General features: G+C 35.2%; 2 protein-coding genes across 5 annotated transcripts in view; one reads left to right on the top strand and one right to left on the bottom strand.

Moving 5' to 3' along the window:
- Positions 1-8,341, bottom strand: beta-PheRS (phenylalanine--tRNA ligase beta subunit). Its single transcript, XM_073073239.1, has 12 exons — positions 8,159-8,341; positions 7,923-7,978; positions 7,312-7,466; positions 6,822-6,978; positions 5,837-6,013; positions 5,191-5,370; positions 4,603-4,778; positions 3,827-3,976; positions 3,054-3,186; positions 1,560-1,770; positions 817-966; positions 1-193 (listed from the first exon to the last, which is right to left on the bottom strand). Exons 1-12 carry the CDS (start codon positions 8,214-8,216, stop codon positions 42-44), a joined length of 1,755 nt encoding a protein of 584 aa, XP_072929340.1. The 5' UTR covers positions 8,217-8,341; the 3' UTR covers positions 1-41.
- A 1,707-nt stretch (positions 8,342-10,048) lies between these two features.
- Positions 10,049-20,687, top strand: part of drn (zinc finger AN1-type doctor no) — a 34,898-nt gene continuing 24,259 nt past the window's right edge. Inside the window, exons 1-2 of one of the 4 annotated variants that reach the window (XM_073073236.1) lie at positions 10,049-10,085; positions 12,392-12,502. The gene's annotated coding sequence lies outside the window, so the exon portion shown is untranslated. Of the gene's footprint in view, positions 10,086-12,391; positions 12,530-15,185; positions 15,434-15,544; positions 15,568-20,687 lie in introns of those variants that run through there. The other 3 variants (XM_073073234.1, XM_073073237.1, XM_073073238.1) reach the window with 3 other exon arrangements.

Here is a 20,687-nt window from a genome sequence, read left to right as displayed (position 1 = left end):
TTTTAATTTTACAGTTTATTTAATAAATATTTGTACAAATTTTACAAGAATGGCTCAATGTCAATTTCCACTGCAGAGCATGGGTTAGAAAGCTCGAAGGCGGCCAACACATTCGGATGTAAAACTCCAATTTTTCCGATCACCTTATCACATAGTAGCACTTCAGCACACCGCCCAGAAAAATAGGCAGGATCTGTGAAAATTAAAAAATGTTTATTAGTTCTTTGTAAGTCTAATACGTTGACATGAAAAATAGCATAAATTCGAACATATTTGTGAAATAACTGAATAATAGTAATAGTATATTGTCTTATTCGAGTTTTAGAGAAAATTATTATATATATACTCAATAAGATTATGACGCATATGCGCTGCTTATGTTTCCTTACGATTTGTCCTTCAGTTTTAAAGTAAATTGACAAATCAGAAGTGTGTATTAGGATTCAAAGTTTGGCGATCGAGTTTTAATCATTGCCCGAAGTACATCGCGCACGCGCGACGCTAATTGCATGCGTGTCTGCACATTCCCTGAGAGAGATCTGACATCGATTAATCATAGAATTGGTCTTGAGGACCAAAAAATCGATTATTTTAATCGATCTCCAATAATGGATCGATTTAGTGACTCAATATTTCATCCTAGAAAATCGAAATCGAAAAATAAATTAACAAACGTGTTACACACGTTTTTGCTGACGGATACGTTTTTCAGTGAAAGTTTGGTTCTGAATCATGTTGATAAGAATTTATTCAAGACTCGAACTTTTTCGGAAACAATCGCCATCTCTTGCACGCGGCCGGGTCACCCTGCCTTACCTTGGCACTGTCGCAGGCAGTAGCCGGCGGGGCCGCGCGGGGTGCGCAGCAGCGCCATGAGGCGGTCGAGCAGGCCGTGCACGAACTGGAAGCCGGCCGCGCGCCCGCAGTACACGGCGCACGCGCGACGCCTGTTGCACGCGCCCGTCTCTGCACGTGCACGAGGATAGATTATTTAAAAATTGTTTTCTTTTTAACACACATTCAATATTGTACTGTATATTTTTTTGACATGTAACTTTACATTCAAAGTTTATACACAAGTAAATTTAATTTTTACAGTTTTATTATTTGTATTTGAATGCGCTTTCATTTTGTGGAAATCGAGTATTTGTTTTTAAAAAAGCATGATCATCCAGAGATAGTCTGTTTACGTTCCACATAAGAGCAAAAGATTATCTTTATCCTGAGGTAAAACAATTCTGCATTTGTACTAAAAGTAGACGAATAAAATATTACAATAATGTTTATTGTATGAAGTATCAGTAAAATACTTTAAAATATTAAAAAAACAAAGCAAATTTACAAAAGACCTACTTCAGGTGCACTTATTGTTCAAATTGAACAAGTCATCTATAAAATATTTTTTTTACTTTTAATTATTTTTATAAAATATAATTATAATGAATCCGATAACATTTTACTCATGGGCCATAGACGGCAGTAGCCACTTATCATCAGGTGGACAGCATGTTCGTCTGCTACTCGCATATTATAAAAAAAAACCTCAAAGTAGTTCTCACCAGCGCTAGGATCCAGCAACACCACATCGCTGATCTCGAACAGCTTGAGCGGCAGCGGCATGCGGCGGTTGGCGGCCAGCGTGCGCAGCAGGCCGGGCAGCAGCTGCGGCCGCGCCAGCTGGAACTCCAGCGTCTTCGGGTTGGCCACCTGCGCCGCGGGCACCAACGACAGCTCCACGCCGAGCTTCGTTGACACGTCCTCGCGGGAACACTGGAAATTAAATTATCGTTACGAATTTGGATTAGATACAGTTACTTAATATCCATAACTACATTTAATTAAAAAAAAATAGTTTTATATTTATCTTATATATAAAATTCTCATGTCACAATGTTAGTTACCGTACTCCTCCGAAATGGTTTTACCTTTTTTTACCAAATTTTATATGCATATTTAGTAGGTCTGAGAATCGGCTACTATGTATGTTTCATACCCCTAAGTGTAAAGACAATGTAACCAGTTTTGACAATTGAAATAATTGCGTAAACAAGTTTTGCCACGTCTCCGTACTAAAATGTCCCTAAAATATTTGAAATACTTATTTATTTATTATGTAAATTACGCAGTACTTGTTATTTATTATCGTAAATTTTGCCTAAAAATATTATTTATTTGTCAAGAATTCAAAGAAATAACTGACAAATCAGCCTTTTGGGCTTCATTCAATTTCAAGGCGACGAAGTATCTTCGCTTATCAAAGACTGGAAATTAAATTATCGTGAAGAGTTTGCTACTTCTAATGCAAATCTTTTAGTTTTATGAACAGCAGTCCTTTTATTAGGGCTCTAGTATATTCATATAATTACATAATATGAAATGATGGACTTTTAAATGACCTACGAGCGTCTTTTGTACAATTTTATCTTTTTTTTTTCTTTCTCGCCACTCGCCAAACGCTTTTTCTTCGTAATTTCATCCATCCCGCCGTTACCACGCTTTTACATTTATATGCCATTTTACTTCACCATTTTTGTTACCCAGCTCGTCATTCCACGTTATATTTTTACCTCATTTTTTTTCGAATTGAAGTTATAAATTTACAGTTCTAATATGAATTATAAGTGCAGTGATAGCCTAGTGGTTAAGAAATTCGCCCTCTCAATCGAGGGGCCCGAAGTTCAAATCTCAGGCACGCATCTCAGATTTTTCAAAGATATGTGCGTATTAGAAATTAATTATCACTTGCTTTAACGGTGAAGGAAAACATCGAGAGGAAACTTAAAAAAAGTTTTCTACGGTATGTGAAGTCTACCAATACGCACTTGGCCAGCGCGGTGGACTATGCCCTAATCCTTCTCATTCTGAGAGGAGACCCGTGCCCAGCAGTGGGACAGTGATAGGTTGATGATGATGAATATGAATAATGGTGGATTGCCACTTTTACATTTATCCTTTCATATGACTGTTTCACCGAGCTAAACATACTACTTTCACTTGAGTATCGTTTTAATTAAACCAAGTAGATCAAGTAGCCTTTATGACAAACAACTCACGAGCGTGAAGGTGAGAGCCTCAGTGTATCCAGCGTGTGCACATTCATGTCGCAACTGCTCCGTTAGTTTGTTGAGCGGCTGCTGAGCGCCCGCTGTCACCACGTGCGAGGGACGCCGGGGGATCTTGTTATAGCTGGAAGGTATACGGTATAGGTAGTTGTTGAAAATGGAAATAGTATGTAGAATGTCATGATTTCATGAAATTAAACAACACGAATATTTGTTAATGGAAACAGAATATAACGATAATGAAATGAATTTTGTATGTATGGTGTTGAACTTGACGTCATTTGACGAAAAACCTGTTATGAATCTTTGTGGGTTTGTCCTTTTTAGGGTTCCATACCTAAATCATAACCCAAATGGTAAAAACGGTATCCTAACCTAAGCCTAAAAATGTTGAAAATTTGAATCCTGGTGCAGAACTTCTTATTTGCCAGGTCGACTATTATTTTTGTGGTCTTTTGTTTTTTCTATTTTATTTATTTTTGTTAATAACAAAAATCTAGTGCAAATACCAGATCTAAATTAGACTAAGTATATTTGGCTATTAGGAACACTATCCCTTAAATTGAAAACACTGAATAACAGATTTTTTAACTGTTCTTATAATGCAATTGTGTTCAGACAGAATGGTGTTCAAACAGAAATTGTTTTACACTACATTCATACAGGCAATTCAATGTACAATAAAAAAAATCACACTATTGTACAGTAAAAAAAGTTGACATTACTGCCTAATTGATTTAAAACAAAGTCATCTTCTCACTTACCCATAAGCAATAGCGACGTCCTCGTACAGATCGCAGGCGTGTATGACGTCATGGCGTGTGGGTGGCACTTGTACCCTCAACAGAGTATCATCGCATGTGGTGGTCAGGCACATACGAGACAATAACTTGGCTAGTTTGTCTCCATCTTCGCTGAAAATTATATATTTATGTATCGTTTTAAATTTGATATTTATAAAAAGTTCTGTTTACTTATTTAGCGTATAAGTAGGTAGCTATAGGCTCAATTATTTATTATGGAAGAAAGTAAAGGATTCGTTTCCGCATGAACTTCGGGATAAAAAATATATAAAACACCCCTAAATAGAAATGCAACATTGTATTATATTTTTTAAGTCAGTCCATTAATTACTTTTTAGGTTGTAGGGACACAAGCATATTGCACCATAAAGTAGATGGATCAATTAATGGAAAGTCCTAGACTGTTGGTGATTTGCAACATCCGAAGTGTCGTTTTCATCGCCGAATTTTAAAGGTAGCTTTTTTGAATCTTTGTCATAAGATGTGTTTTTGTTATAAGATGACATTTAGCTCTGATTTTAATATCGACTTCCTGGGTACCTTTTCCTTAAGACATTTTTATCGCTATACCAAGCGATCAATTATCTTCTACATACATAAATATATCTTTGAGGGAACACAGGTTGCCTGGGATACTAATCCCGGAAACCCAATGAGAAAGCCGAAAAATGCTCACTGGAAATAGCTCAAGAGGAATTTCGCCTATTTTATTACATTATTTTCTATCCTATACATACCTAATCCCAATATAATTGTTAGCCTTATCAACGTTAATTATCTCTTCCCGGTACTCCATTTTGGGGTAGAGCTCGTACGTGCCGTCGGGCGCGAACACTTTACATTGCTGCACTTCGTACTTATTGCTGCAGTGCTCCGAGAACATAGTCACCATTGTATCTAGAACTACTATTGCCTGGAATAGATATGAACAATGTATATTATTATAAAATGAATTTTGGTCAAAGCATACAGGACTAATAGACATTATAATATAAACAAGCCAGTATAATCCATTAACCATATTGATATAACCAAATAATCAATGCTGCTGATTTCTAGATTTGTGTGATAAGGGTAAACACACAAGGTTCCTACAATTCCTGTAGGATAACGTTGTTTCTATGAAAGATGATGACATGGATCCTATTTGGATTTGATCCTAGTTGAAGCAAGTATGTGGCCATGTCATGTTTCTACAATTCTTCCTGGGCTTGATCACAGGTGTCTAGGGGCTGCTGCCCCTACTGATACTGCTGTATCCACTTATTTACAAGTCGACTACTCCTTCTTTGCTATTAACATATTAAAAATTAAGATATATTTACCTTAGTGAGGTCAGTTGCAGTGCATTCTATGAAGACATTCTTGGTGTCCAAGGTAATCTTAGAGCGATCGCCGTTAATGATGGGCGGCATGGACAACACAACTCCATTTTTGTCCTTTATCACCGGGTACACTGGACTGTCCCGGATGATACCAAGGTACTGCTTGAGTTGGGCGTGAGTCTGAAAAATGTAAAAAAATACTAATATGAAAATAAATAAAGTTAATAAAAATATGGCACATGCATATGAATATCAAAATGATACAGAATGAAAAAAATACAATAAATATTAAACGATACTGAAATAATAATGCACCCTAAAGATGCCCAAAATAAGTACTGGAATGACTTTTAGCAAAAATAATTAATATTGATATTGATAAAATATAGAAATATTGGTACTTTAGTATAAATATTAAAAATAATACATACAGTAGACCACTTAATATAGCCATCAGTCCCAAACCACTTCAAAATAAAATAGAAACTATTTGAAAACAATCACATACTTCAAGACATGTCTAGATATCCCCACACTTAAAACCAATGCAATAAATAACAAATAATTCATCTAGCATTATAAAACTTTTACATAATATCAAGAATTACAAATAAACATAACTTTTATATAAAAGAAATGTACATACTGAATACAACTCCATCAATTCAGTTGCAGTCATTTCCTTTGTTTGATTGAGAGCTTTGAATTTAATTTCATTTGGTGGTAGTGCGTCGTACACAAATGGTCCCTGTATGGTGTCCAGATCGTGAGTGCCGATGGCTACTAAAGTTCGTTTTCTGCAGATGTTTTGATGTAGTTTGTCCTGAAAGTAATGGAAAAGGTAGATATTAGTTTTATCATATTAGTATCATTTCTGGCTGATGAGTACAACAGGTATAATTTTTTTATGTATTACTCAGAGATTAGTAAAGATTAGCCACTCCTAACAAAAAAATGTACCCAGTTTTCAGAATTGAAATAGTTGCGTAAAAAAGTTTTGCCACGTCTCCATGCTAAAATGTCCTTAAAATATTTGAAATAATTATTCATTTTTTATGTAAATTACGCAGTATTAGTTATTTATTCGTAAATTTTCTCTAAAAATGTTTTTATTTGTCAAGAATTCAAAAAAAGAACTTACTAATAAACCGTTTGTGCCTTCATTCAATTTTAAGGCGGCGAAGTATCTTTACTAATCTATGGTATTACTTTTGTATTTGGAAATTTTACTGTCAATATAACATAAATATGTATGTATCAACACTTGAAACGCAAACAGGAATACATGTAGATAAGAGTGGAGAGTTATAAAGAAATACTAAAAAATATGCTTAGTAAATGCATCTAATTTTTAGACTTAAATGATTTTAACCGACAGAAATATAGACAGATAGAAATATTTTTAATTCAACAATTATGTGAATTTATTCAATCTTTTTTTCTAAATATTTTATGTTCAAATAAATCTCATGTACAGTTAACAAAATGTCCCTTAGTAAGTATTACCTTTCAAGCATTGATTATGAAATAAATATAAACATTTGTTTTAGCAGTTAAAACCAGGATAGTAATATTTTTGTTTAAATCTGCTACATGCCTAGCTTAAAAAGTTCCACAAAAAAGCTACTTGCCTGCAAATCTATGAAACTGTTGTAACTCTCCTTAGTGAAGGAGATGCCTCTGAGCACAGCGGCCACAGCATACGGCCTGATTTGTGCAGTTGCAGGTGTCAAATGCAAGGAGTAGCAGTCTTCGTACTTCTTCAGTTTATACTCAGGTGGAGCTTTTCTGTAACATAAGTATAATACAAATAATATAATGTATACTCAAAGTATGGAGGCATAACTCATATAATGAAAAAGATTATGAAATATTTTTGGGAATTGACAGAGGTTTCATCAACAAACCGAAGATTTTTTAAACTGATTTTTGTGTTATTTTTAAAGGAAAATTTAATATTTTATGCATGCAGAGCATATAGTTAATACAAAAAATGTATAAATGTAAAGTAAACAAAATTCTGAGATTGGTTTTGTCAAAAATATATTGAGTTAAAAAGACTTTGTTTTATAAATAAACATAGATAAAAAAGATTTTAGGAGTTGAATAACAATTACATACTTTCCTTGGAAGACCAGGAGACCATTGACCAGGCCTTCAAGACATAGCAAATCATATCTGTTAGCGGGTATATCAATTCTGTACAGTATATCTTCTGATAACCCAGTACCAGCCTGTTCCCCTTGCTCCTTCATCAACATTTGTTTCTCTGTTGTCTGTAAATATATACATTTGGTATTTAAGCTGTGTGTAAAATATTAAAGTCCATGTGGTCAATGTTTCATCAGGATTGAGTAGAAAAATTCTATACTATGTCTGCAAGTAATATAAGTATCATTAATTCTATTTTAGGCAAGTTACAGCAATGTAGTGGTAGATATTATATTTTGGTTTGAAGGTTGTTGTAGTTACAATACTATCTAGCGATTTTTGACACACAAATATTAAAATTTGAAAATTTCTAGTAGGGAATAATTGTCCAATGTCAATCTTTGATAGGCTAAACCTTGGATAGGTTGACTATTATTAATGGGCATTAGTAATTGGACTAATCCATTTCTCTTTTATGTGTGGTCAGGTTCATGTTTCAGCTCCGCTTCATTAAAGAGTTTTCTTACTGCCTATGGACAAACCTCTGAACTTACAATACATTAATACAAAGTTCTACTTACAACTTCATCTAATTCTAATCCAAACTCGAAGCACAAGTCTTGGAACTCATCATCAGCTGTGAAAGAATAAAAGTTATAAATTCAATGAAATTATATTATTTAACTTTTAAAAGCACCAGTTATTAATTCACTTTCTAGCTCTTATATGTAGTTTGCTGTCCCTTCATTGTTTTAGGATATTTAATTCAATGAAAACTTAAATAATACGTGGACGTGATAGAAACATGTTATCTTACTGTAAGTTTTTCCAAGTGCATCAAATAAGACATCTCGTTTTATTGATATAGTCGGCATTTTTACAACTAATGAATAATTAAATACAATGTTTTATATACAATAAATAAAATTGTTTCTTCTTTTTCACTTTTTTCAAAATACAATGCCGCCGACGCAAACAAAATCTTAATTTTTAGGTTACTCGAATTCATCGAATTGAAAGTAAAGGACTCAGAAATATCCAACTGACATTCTGACAAATTGTCAACGTCAAAGTGACAACTTGTATGTTAGTGTTGCCAATCCCGTCTCGTTTATTTTCCCGACATTTTGTCTATGTCCGCTACAGAAGAAAAATATAATCTGTACAGAGTGTGGAAGCATCTAAGAGTCGAAATGTAATAATATGTACTCTAAGGTCGAATCTAATTAAAACGACTAAGCAAGCATTAGAGCTAAAATTGATAACATATCATTATTTACCTGCTGCGTATATCCTCACTATTCTTCCTTTCTGTAGATCTCGTGGTTGGTGAGTCAGCATTACATTTTAGAAAGATGTAGTTAGTATAGCAACCAAAGAATAAATAGTATATATAGTAAATTGTTTCCTAAAAAAATATGCAATAAACACAATAGAAAATTGTATACAAAAAAATGTGAGCCGTCACGGGACGCCTGGCAGATGTGAAACATCGTCATTATTTTGTAAAAGTAATATGCAGAAAAGAACATATTGTGATAGGTACTAAATATGTCATAATGATAAAATAAAATATTACATTTTTTTTCCAGATAACGATGACTATTTATTGAATAAACATTTATTTTCATTAAATACAAAAATTTACGAATTTATTTCAAATCGTGACTACTTAATTCGTATAATCAGTGACTTCGGTAATAGTTATTGCGCATGGCGACGCGTCGCCACACCGTACACACTATTGCATATAGACTGTATATATATACCATCGTATAGCGTGGCATGCGTCGCCACGCCAGAAATCGGTTTTACGTGCGGCTATAGATGTTTCACATCAAAAACATCCATTTAGGTAAATTCTTGGTATAAAATTCGTGGCCTTCTAAGAGCTAAGAAATTTAATCATTGATGAAATTGTTAGTCACTTAGGTCCACCTATCCATACATCATACTCTACATTACATATTTTATTGTTCCGTGATTATACACATTATATATTTTTTTATTTTACATGTTCACGTCTATGCTCGTGACATGCTCGTGATGTGAAACATATTTAATTTTAAAATTTAACAGGATACGAAGTCACTAATTTTTTTTTAAATGTTTTTGTAAGTCTTTCCTTAATAATTAGAGTTGAGAGATAAGTTTAAATAAATATTTATTATTCTTCAATGTGCCTTTTGAATAAAATTATAGAAAAAAAAAAATCACTGGTTGTTTTTTTTGTTTTATTGTCTCCGCTTTAAGACATTCAATACGCGTTGATACAAACTATCTACTTTTCTAAACTGTTATCTTGGATTCGGCAAACTAGACATGATTCACATTTATATACGTGTTCAAGTAGTAATTTTTACATTGTTTTAAGAAACCGTATTAGTATCAATACAAGGATCGATAAAACCGTTGGTAAATCGTTTATCAATTATTTTATATTTAAGCCTTAGTGCACAGAGAGGAAATCAACCTTTCATAGACAAGTTTTCTTCACTATTACAATGAAGTTAATTTGATGTAAGTATTAATTGTATTTCCTACGCCTATTAATTAACGAATTTAATAACCAATCTTTATAACGCCTATATAGTCAGTAATTTTAATTATCTTAATGTATTTAGTATTGGCAACACTGACTTGGTCACGTGACTCGTAGTCTGGGTTTTGCAAACGGTGAGTGGAGTGCCTTGTCATCAGTCCTTTGAGTTTTTGGATGATTTTCTTTGGAATTCTTATTCTAAGTGAGTAATTTTTGAAGAAAATTATTAGTTTAGCATGTACAAGTTTTGTTGTGGTGTTTTGTTGTGATCGTGAGATGTGCTTTCATATGACGAAATTGTACCTTGTTCCGTGACTAGTGTGATATGACGCCATTTTCTTCGTGAATGCCAATTATCGAAGTTCTTCAATATTTTCTTTGTTTCTGTCTCACAATAAAACGTATTCAATTGACTATTTTGAAATACAAAGTGCCTTATATTTTAATTTAAGTGAAAATACAGTGTGTGGCCCAGGCTGGCTATGCACCTATGTTGAACTATTACACGCATTTTATGCATGACACCACCTTCAGGAAGGCGTACATGCATATTAGGTACATTATTTTCATTTCTTTGTCTTTGCTTTGAAAGTAGCTGCTAGATTTGTTATTAAAGTAGTGCAATATTCATTACAGTAAAAACATTTCGTAATATCATAAGTATTTGGAAAAGTTTTTATGAACAGGCACATTCTAAGAAGAGCCCCTACCCTCATTCAATCTGCGGCGTTGATATCACTGCTTGAGATTGTCGTATCATCTTACATTAGTGTATCGTTTCAATATGTAAACTTGAATCAAATGAATATTGTTTCGAAACTTTGGAAAGGTTACGCCCGTGTCGTTTCTTACAGTATTTTTTCCATTACGACATCGAAATCATTTTTAATTTTATGAATATTATCAACTGATGATTTTTTAAATCTACAATAATAATGATTTACACTATCTGTGTAGATTTATTGTGTTGCATCAATGTATGAGCAGATTTCAGAAACATTGTTGGTATTATTTTAGAAATAATTTATGTGCATGGAATAAGATACACCTACTTATAATGTTACATGCTTTGCATGTTATTGCAGAATCACTCATGCATATGGGCATACATGCATATTTATTATTGTGTGAATTATAATGCTATTATTGAAACCAAATTCATTTTGTTAGCTTATCTTGAAGTTATCATTTTTAATAGATGCCTTGTGTAAGCCTTTGTAGAGCATATGTTAAAGGTAAGAGGTAGTGAGGTAGTGTACTTTTTTATATTCTCATTGTAATATAATTTATTTGTCACAAATATATTGATATATTGATGCATTATAAAACTCCCAATGTAGTTTGTCAATTTATTCTAAAGTATGTCTACCAGCTGTTATTTAATCAGAGCTGTCTTTGAGGACTATGTTGGAGTATTCTGTATAATCACATATTATATGCATATGGTAGTCATGCTAACTAGTCAATCTATGGTCTCTTTATTGGTCTTAAATTAATAATACTTATGCTGACTGCACATTGGCTATGAGTGCACGAGTAATAGTTGTGTAGATGGATATCTCTTTATTTATGCTACTATGCAGTTGCTAATACCACTTCTGCTGGAGCATCTGATTTGTTGTGAATGCACCTAACAGTATATTTATTTAATTTTTTTAAACCCCTTAAACTAAGGGTAACAAGGGTGAACATATATGTTTGATTTAATTTGAAAAATCTGTCCAAGAGGCATTGTTTACGTGTTTATATAGTCATATTATACTAAATAGTTGCTCAGACACTTATGAGTACCGTACATACCTTGGTGATATTGACCACTCAAACCGCAAACAATAGTTGGTAATGAGCCTTAACGTAATGAGATGCAGATTGTGGACTCGTTTTTGCCATGTCAGTAGTTATAGTAAAAGTATTTCTATTTTTTTATGTCCAGTATTTAATATAGTATACTCAGTAGTACATTTGTGATTATGAATAGGCCTCATATTTTCTTTTGTAAAAGCCTTTGTTAAAGATTTTTGTCTTATTTTAAGTTTAGTTGAATACATAACCCAATATGCTTGATTGAATGTAATACTATAGTCAAGCCTACAAAGCAATGACAACATTAGGATTTTTCAGTTTAGTCCTCAATGCTGCCTCATTGATTCTGTTGTGGCCTACCTCAAATGGTATACCAGATCTGTTTAAAGTTGCTTTTGTAGTTGTTCATGTTGCAATATAAATATTGGGGTAATAATATGTTAAGATGACTTGTTAAGAAGAAATTAATCATATATGTCAACATTAAGAAGTAGTATGTAGAATATTATAATGACAGTAGGAAGAATTGTTTACCACCTGGTTCACTTACTCAAATGGTCAAAGTCACTTTGAAATGATATCATGTTTCCATTTAGTTGATGTGTGTTTGCTGAACTAATCTCATTTAATTAGCCCCTCTTTACTCACTTATAAAATATATTGCTTTACTTGTCAAATATAAATAGAATGTTTCAATTGTCGCAGGTGGTGTAACCATTCATTGTGATGCCGGTGGATGCTGACCTCAACCGCACAGACGTGGTGTCGCCTGGTTGTGAGCTGAAGGGCCTCCGCACTTGGAAAGACATTTGTTTGGTACGGAATTCGCTTTTTCAACATCAGGTATGTACATACCGCTTCACCTCATTGTTCATCTTAAAGACCATTGGACTTTTTAAAGAAAATGACACAAAAGTAGTATTATCCCTATCTTATTATTGGTGTTCATATTTCTTGGGTGTTTATCATTGTGCTCGTCATACTAATAAATTACTTTAACGTTGCTGTTGATCATTTGAAATATATGAATATCATAATACTTTGATTAATAATATGACTTCACATTCATGTATCATATATTCACATATATCTTTAACTGATTATATACACTAACATCGCGTAAGTCATTGTATTTTCAACATCATTAATTTTTAACTCATTACCTAATGCACAAAGTTGAAATGTTAAAACCCTAATCCACCAGGCTATCTATTACCGGGTAGAGTTAATCATCGGAACAATTGGTCCGGAATGTATGTTTCTAATTTTTATCACGGTTAATGCAGTTGTCCAAAATTACTTGCTGATTAGCCACTGATCTGTCACTGCTTGTTTGTATATACCAAAAGTACATATTCTATGTTAATGTACATTTACAAGCTATGCTTATGCATATATAAAAACATGTGTAATGTATTATGTGTATACATAATTGTTTCCCCAATTTGTTTAATAAATTGGTTACCTGCAACTCTTCTTACTTCCTACTAATGGACGTATGCCTCCCACAACTTCAGGAAAAATCTCCACCATATACATTTAAAGTGGATTCATAGACGACTGCTTAATATGTTCTTCTAAGAAAGATGCGCACTCGAAATTTTGTTAGTTATCACTCATCTAACTGCACAATGTTAACATTTTAACATTGTTTAACTTTGTATAGTTTGTATATTGTTTATGGTTTGCATAAACCACAGAGCTATGTGTATTTCTTTACTATTTGTCATATAGTAAAAGCTGATGTGAGAAAGGCAATATAAAGGCGCGTACGACATCGTGTTCGTTCGTTCGTTCGTGTTCCATCATACCATAGTAAAGATACGCAGTTGATTAAACTCAAACCCTTATTTATTTATTGCTTATCCATTGTGTAAAACCAACTAAAATGGTCATATTTTGCTGGAAAAGTTAAATTTCCTGCAAAAAAGATGAATAACTTCGACCGACAATAAAAAAACTGCTTATTGTAATATTATAAAAACAATCTTACTTTAACGAGGTCGTGGTACGAAATTTCAATGTATGATTAAAATAATATTGTTTTAAGAGATGGTAGTAACCCCCCAGGACTTTTAATCTCATAATTTGTCAATGGCGTACTTTGACTTAGATTACTTACGACTGTAGGTATAAGCCAAGTAGGTGCCAATGTTTTGTCTGGATATTTCGAAAGCATCACAAAGTCCTTTGTGGTGAACCTCACAAAGGAGTATAAGTTCATTACTTTATTTCCTGAAGTATTTCTTTGTGTTATTTAAACTCGTATGTATACACAGTTAATTACCGTGTAATAATTTATTTATTTAACAAATCACCTTTCTTTATTTTTTGCGGAGATTAATAAATTACTTTATGTTTTGGTCAGGCTAAAATCAGCATCGCTCTAAACAACTATGCACTGTAGACTTCGTAACGAAGTCGGTAACAATACTACAAATTGACAAGGCTGCTTGTACTCTTGGCCAATTTCTTTCACTGCGATTAACGTTTCAACCTTTGCCGGTGCCAACTATTTTAGCAGTTATACCGATGGCGACCGAAATCACGTGTTGTGTAGTATAATAAATCTTAAACTATCTGTTTCGTTCCTCACTTCCACGTGTTTCTATTTCATTGACCTTCCATGTATTTTTCTTTGTCCGACGTTTCGCGCACGTTCCTAGACAAAAGCATGGTTGTTTAGTTTCGATAACCGATTTGATTTGGAGGAATTCAGGTAATGGTAGTGTTGATCGTTGTTTTGTGAGCTTGGGAGAGTAAAGAAAGTCGCAATACGGTGCGGAGCGCGTGGCTCGGCAGCGGAGGTCAGCGCCCCGGCCCAGGACTAATTTGGGGGAGATCGACGACTCGTGCCGTCGTCGCGGCTTTGTCCGCGTTCGTCGTCTTCGCTATTCCAGCCGATACTCTCGAGTTTGTTTTTTTGTTTGTTATTTCATTAAACATATTGTTATTCAAACAAATATTCCGTGTAACAACTAATAGTACATATTTACGGGCGTTTAAGTGCGCAATTTCCCATTTGATACATTCATGCCTGGCCGTATGATTGTTCAAACAAAATTGGAATCTATAATGGCGGTAGAAAACATTTTTTTAGGTAATTATCTTAACATTAATACGGCGCTGACGTCATATAAGAATGCACTTATAATTTAGGAAAGCGGTGATTCATACAGCGATGTGAGTTCTCATGCCTGAGTCATCGACCCTTCTCTGTAATTTCTAATAGTTCAATTTGTGGCGTTAAAGTGTTTACTTTTTTTTGTGAAATAGTATGGATACGTACGCATCGCGATTCGCTCTCGTGTGCCGTCGATACGATTGGAAGCGTGTTGTTGTGTGACGAGATAGCGGGCGTGTGTTTATCAGCTCGCTGGCGGTGGCTTGTTTGTATTGGTAAGTGCGTGAGCGTGTGAATAGAATGACGCGAATAGTGGCTGGCGGGCAGCGCGACCGCTGCTCGATCTGTGCGAGCCGCGGCGGTGTGAGGGGCTCGTTCAGTTCACGTCGTCTCGCCGCGCGCGTCGGAGCTCGTTCGTTGCCGCGAGGCCGATGCGCCTTAACGATTCAGTGCACTTTTATATCAGGTGCAACTAATGCATCTTATCTGCATAGATAATAGTGTGAATTAGTGCTCCTCCCTCTCGCAAATATAATATGTGATCGTGATATAGTTCGGTACGCGTTCGTGAAGTTTTCAATCGTATCTTCTACGTGGCCATGGGTTCTTATTCTTGCTTGAAGGTAATGTCAGTTGTGGTCGAATATGTGATGTTTTTGTGTGCGTCTGTGTCGTCGTTGGATGTATCTGAGTGGAGGCTGTGCGAGGCCACCTAGACGAGGCTGTTTGAAGGCCGCCGGCTCGACCTTGGTATCAGGTCAATGTCCTCGTGTGTTTTAGAACTTTCGTGCAATTTTTGAATACTACTAGATTATTTTCGGAATCAACAATAGTATTTTTTAATACTTTACTTGATAACGTTTCCCGTTAAGCTGATTATAAAGTGCGGCGTTCTTACTAAGAGTGTTAGTTCATTAATCTCTTAAATAACTTACCTGATAGGATACTTGGTGTAGGTATGCAACGCTGTTTTTATCATACATATTGACTTAATATGTTAGCAAAACACATAAACTTGTAAATTGTGGGTAGGGCTATTAGCATGAATTCTTTGGTCGTTTCTGTTATTGTTTTGGATTTGCGGCTGCGATGACAGTTTCTAGGACTAGTGGAGATCTACTTTTTAGCGTAAACATCACGACAATGCGGTTTTGTCGTGAAATGACTAATACAAAACAAGCGAATAGTTTTAATGAGCGTGAATTGGTACGTTTTTTGTCATGGAAAAGAGAAGAAACTCATGACAACAATTAAAACAGTACATTATAATATTTTATTTATACGTATGAATATTAACAAAATATATTAGTTATTGAGCTGGAAAATTACAGTAGAATTAATTACCGTTAAGATAGCCATTCATCTCGTTTGTAATCATGTGTTCTGGTGATCATTAGGTTTACGCTAAAAGCTGTTTAGGTTAAATAACTAGTCGTTCCCTGTAACATTTGAGTAAAGTGAAATCAAATTTTCATAATAAAACCTAATTAGGTAGTACTTAGGTACTGGATGAATAGTAAAAAATTCAAATCTTATTTAATTTTAGCTTATCGTACTAGTAAGTTATATAGAAACTGGATTATTGCGAAGTCAGTAAGATCCTAACGTATCTTTTCTTACTCTGGGCTATACAGGTACAAATTTTAATAATGATTGATCGGCGCGCACATTGCTCGGTAACGCTGGCGTACCGCAGGCGATATGTCAATGTCAAATAACTTATATTGTAGAGACGCAAAATGATAGGCGACATCAAGTGCGGTCGGCCCTTGGATGAGTGACCGCTAATGGCAAATTTTTCATTAGCATTTCCATGCTTCGTAGCGCACGTTAACGGCATATGGTGTCGAGCCAAACGATAATTGATCATTTGCTTCGAAATTTGTTAGAATATGTTTCTTGGTCATTTAAACTAAATTATGTGTGTATAGAGGAATATATTGGGAATTATTTTTATTTTCATTGTTTGACATCCATACCTATTCAATATATTTTTCTAAATATATAATGAAAATATAGAAATGAAGTAATAATTTCTTATTCTAAGTTTGACCGCTAACTAGTAAATCTTCAAACAATGATTTTTTATTATTTACTTACTTTGTATTTGCTTGTATTACTTGCTTTTATTGGCAGTGTTTGTTTCGTCAATTAATAATTATTTTAATAAATGAAGCACATTATAATTATTTCAGTGCATTCTGTTTAATCTGTAGTTACTAAACGGGTGCAGCGGGCATTGTTTTTGAGACAATAACGAAGCGCGTCCATTGTGTTCAATCGTAGCAACTGAAAGAGAGAGCAATATGTAGAGCGGCGGCCACAGCTGTGTCCGCGCTGCGTGTGCGCGATCAGCTGACGCGCCGCGGCGGCCATCTTGCCGTGCGTGTTCCATTGTCGGAGCGTCATTGTGCACGTTTGTGACGCACTCCTTCAAATGCTAATGTCATTGTCCTTCTCGTCCTGCTTTGTGATACGCACAAACCTGCTGAATCAGCGGCTGATACTCGGAATCATACTTTCATATTGTGAAATATGCGGATATATTCGGAGAATATGCGGAGACTCGGGGCTCGTCTATTTTCGCTGCCTTTTCCGCTTATAGAGACGCGTGTTCGATGTGCGGGGGCGCAATCGTCGATATTCACATGCGTTTGTATTTTTTTTTATCGAATTAACGCCAAGCAACAATTTTATCGACCTTGTTCTCGACATTGGCTGCTGAGGTGTTTCCGCGTAGTGTTTATTTTTTGTTGTTATCATTAAATACCATCAAACAAGATCCAAGGTTCCTTCACACATATGCAAGTACATTTTGCAATTAGCGAATAGTCGCTGTTTAAGTACAATTTCGTATCGGCAATGTCAATTCTAATGAGATTAATAGAGTCGTCTGTTTATAAATTATTTATAAATTTATTCAGTAGGAAATGATTATGACATTGTATTTACAATGTATTATATATATGATTCTGAGGGATTTCCTTAGTAGTGCACGATTTTTTGCCTGTTACCGTTACAGTTACCGTTGGTCGAGTGGTCAGACCTGTATTTTGTCTCGACCGCTTAAATTTGATCAATTGAGTGGATGATAAGATTCATGAGTCTTCTGGTAGTTGGATGTTCGACCTATATTCTGTTCGTGGGAGGTGGCTGAAACAATATTAAATTAGGCCGCCATATCATTTGGGCAAACGTTTTAAACGTTGAAATATAGCTAGCAAAGATGAATTGAGATAAAAAATATGTTACATCGTTCAACTCTATTATCAATATATTCTTATAGCTTCCTCATTACTCTTGTAGCTTTGCATTTTGCGTGGCTCGAGGCTGCCGTGCCAATGGATGAACATTGCTAGACCTGCGTTTAGCTGTAAGACAATGTATTCGTTCCACTAGAGTTCCCATCGGATAATACCTTAGTTTTCGTACCTTTGTCGAAAAAGTAATAACAATACTTTTTTTGCGTTGTCTTGGCAATTCAATCTTCGAACTCTACCTGTGAACTTTCGAGAAGCTGGAGCGTATTTAAAGTTTATTCGTGTTTTTATACACGGAGAAATATACAAATCACTTCAAAAACGAATGCGACGCTAGGGGTGGGCACATGTGCACCACGGGAGATTGAGGCGGTGTCGGCGTTGACTCCGGCACATGTGTTTAGTATCATCTGTAGGGAGTTGGAGGTGTGTGTTGTGTCGGTGCAACGGCGAAGCGGGTCGCGCTCGAATTGCGTAGCGAACACTCGGCAACTGGGTCAACGGGGCACGGCGCGGTGCGGCGCACACCAACCGCTAACACAAACATACACACATAGATACTAACACAAATGCGCGAACAGAAAACTTATAGACGCGGTTTAATGGCTAGCACTATCATTGATGTTATCGCGCCCTGTACTCTAAAGTCTTACTGCTTAATGCTCCACAAGATAAACGTTTCTCTAACAGATGTATCTGCCGTCATATTGAAACAACTAAACGTAGCTAAAGCGTTGCTAACCGCCAGTGAAAACATGGCCTAAGTACCTATTTATTCCGATAACAATGCCTCTTCTATTGAATTTTAGTTAACGTTTGAATGTGTTTAATTTAGTCAGTCGATTATATTGTTGTAGAATTGTAATCGAACATCACGTTTTCGACTAATCGAGTGGTCGCCTTGGCACACTTATTCCGTGCCGATATTGCGAACCATTAATTTTTATTTTAACCGCTGTTCCTGTCAGTATGTGCAATACTAGTTTTTCTAGTAGACAGAAATTGATTTCAGTTGTGTTGTAGTTAACTTTTTTAAACTATTATTTCTCAATTGTTAACAGTTAAGTAAGTGAATGAAATTGATTTGTTAACTACATACAAATAAATTTTCGTCGAGTTATGCGGTGTCACTGGAGGGGACACCACGAACGCTGTAGCGATAGCTAACGTTATAACGTAGGACCCTGACCTGAATTGCCAAACGTTGAAAACATTACTTTGATGGCGGCGAATTTCGTAGATCTTAATAAATTAGGTGGTTTTTCCGTCACGGGTGGGCGATTGTGTTTGCACTTCTTTCTAAAGAACGACTCTTGTTAATAGTTTTCAGAATTTCCTCGTTGTTCGTCCAATTTGTTAGCTAAATCAGTTTGTTTTTTTACTAAATCTAGGTTTATTCACGTTCCAGCAATTTATACGAAACCTTTTAAAAGAAACTAATTGTACCGGGTATTACCCAGAACATATACCATTACATAGATACGTTATCTGAAGCGAAGTTAAATATTTTTGTTCATTTAGATAGTCTTATTTCTGGTTGTTTACTTTCTTACACCTAATAGGAACGATTGCTAGTGACATTTGTGAGACATAAATAGTCATTTTTAGGGTACAAACAACTTAATGGACTTCTCAAGAACCCTAATAAGATAACCGAGTTTAAGTGCAGACGTGGCCTTCTCGTAGTCTTACTACACGCGCAAATTGAATAAGGTGGTCTCGTTGCAAAATATTTGTGAACAATATTAAACCTTGTAGTTTAATTGCGAAGTAGTGCGTTGCACGTTGCTTAGCGATAATACTTTTCAAAAATGCAAAGTCGACTGATTGAGAGTTTAGATTTACGCGTACACGTCACTTAGGGCTTTATGGTTTTGTGTATAAGGCTGAGTGTGATCTTTGCCCTGTCGGTTCGTAGCAACAAAGCGGAATGTGCATACGTCGGTTGGTGACGGATGCAGTGCAACATAACGTAACTGCAACGTGACCTGCTGGGGAGTTTGAGATATAATATGTGTATATGAGGTTATGAAGTAATGTGATTATTTGGAGATAATGCTATTTTAACATACAAATTTACGCGCGTCGTTTTGTATGACGCATTTAACACTGTTTTAAATAATTATTTATTTAATCTGATTCGTAGTAATTCTATGATGACATCACATAATTATGGTAATCATCAAATTAAGAACTTACGAGCTTCATATTTCTATATGTTATCCTGTTTTGTTAGAAGTGTCTTTCATTTTATATATACGTGTTTGGTAACTTTACAAATGTAAAACCGCTTTAATTACGAACTAAACATCGAACTGACAAACAGATCGATATAGTACAAAATTGCGCCTTTAAGGGCACTTTGAGATAAAAGTGGGAATAACCTGTAGGATCACAAGTGCATTCACGTGTCGGGCGGAGAGTGGATGCGCGGGCGTTGGTCCGCACCGCGCACCCCTCGCGGTCGATGACTCTCCCAACTGTGGCGTGGTTAACGACCTTATTATCACTCACTCGCTATTATTGCCCTAATTGGTAGGGCGATGTGGATCCCGTAATGTTTTCCACTATGTGGCACTTAAATATGATTATCGATGCACGCGACGTCATTGAACGC

Source organism: Epargyreus clarus, unplaced genomic scaffold (genome assembly GCF_041222505.1).
Source record: "Epargyreus clarus isolate Ecla_fem2 unplaced genomic scaffold, WU_Ecla_fem_2.2 ptg000005l, whole genome shotgun sequence".
NCBI lineage: Eukaryota > Metazoa > Arthropoda > Insecta > Lepidoptera > Hesperiidae > Epargyreus > Epargyreus clarus.
This window is presented reverse-complemented; position numbering and strand designations above follow the sequence as displayed.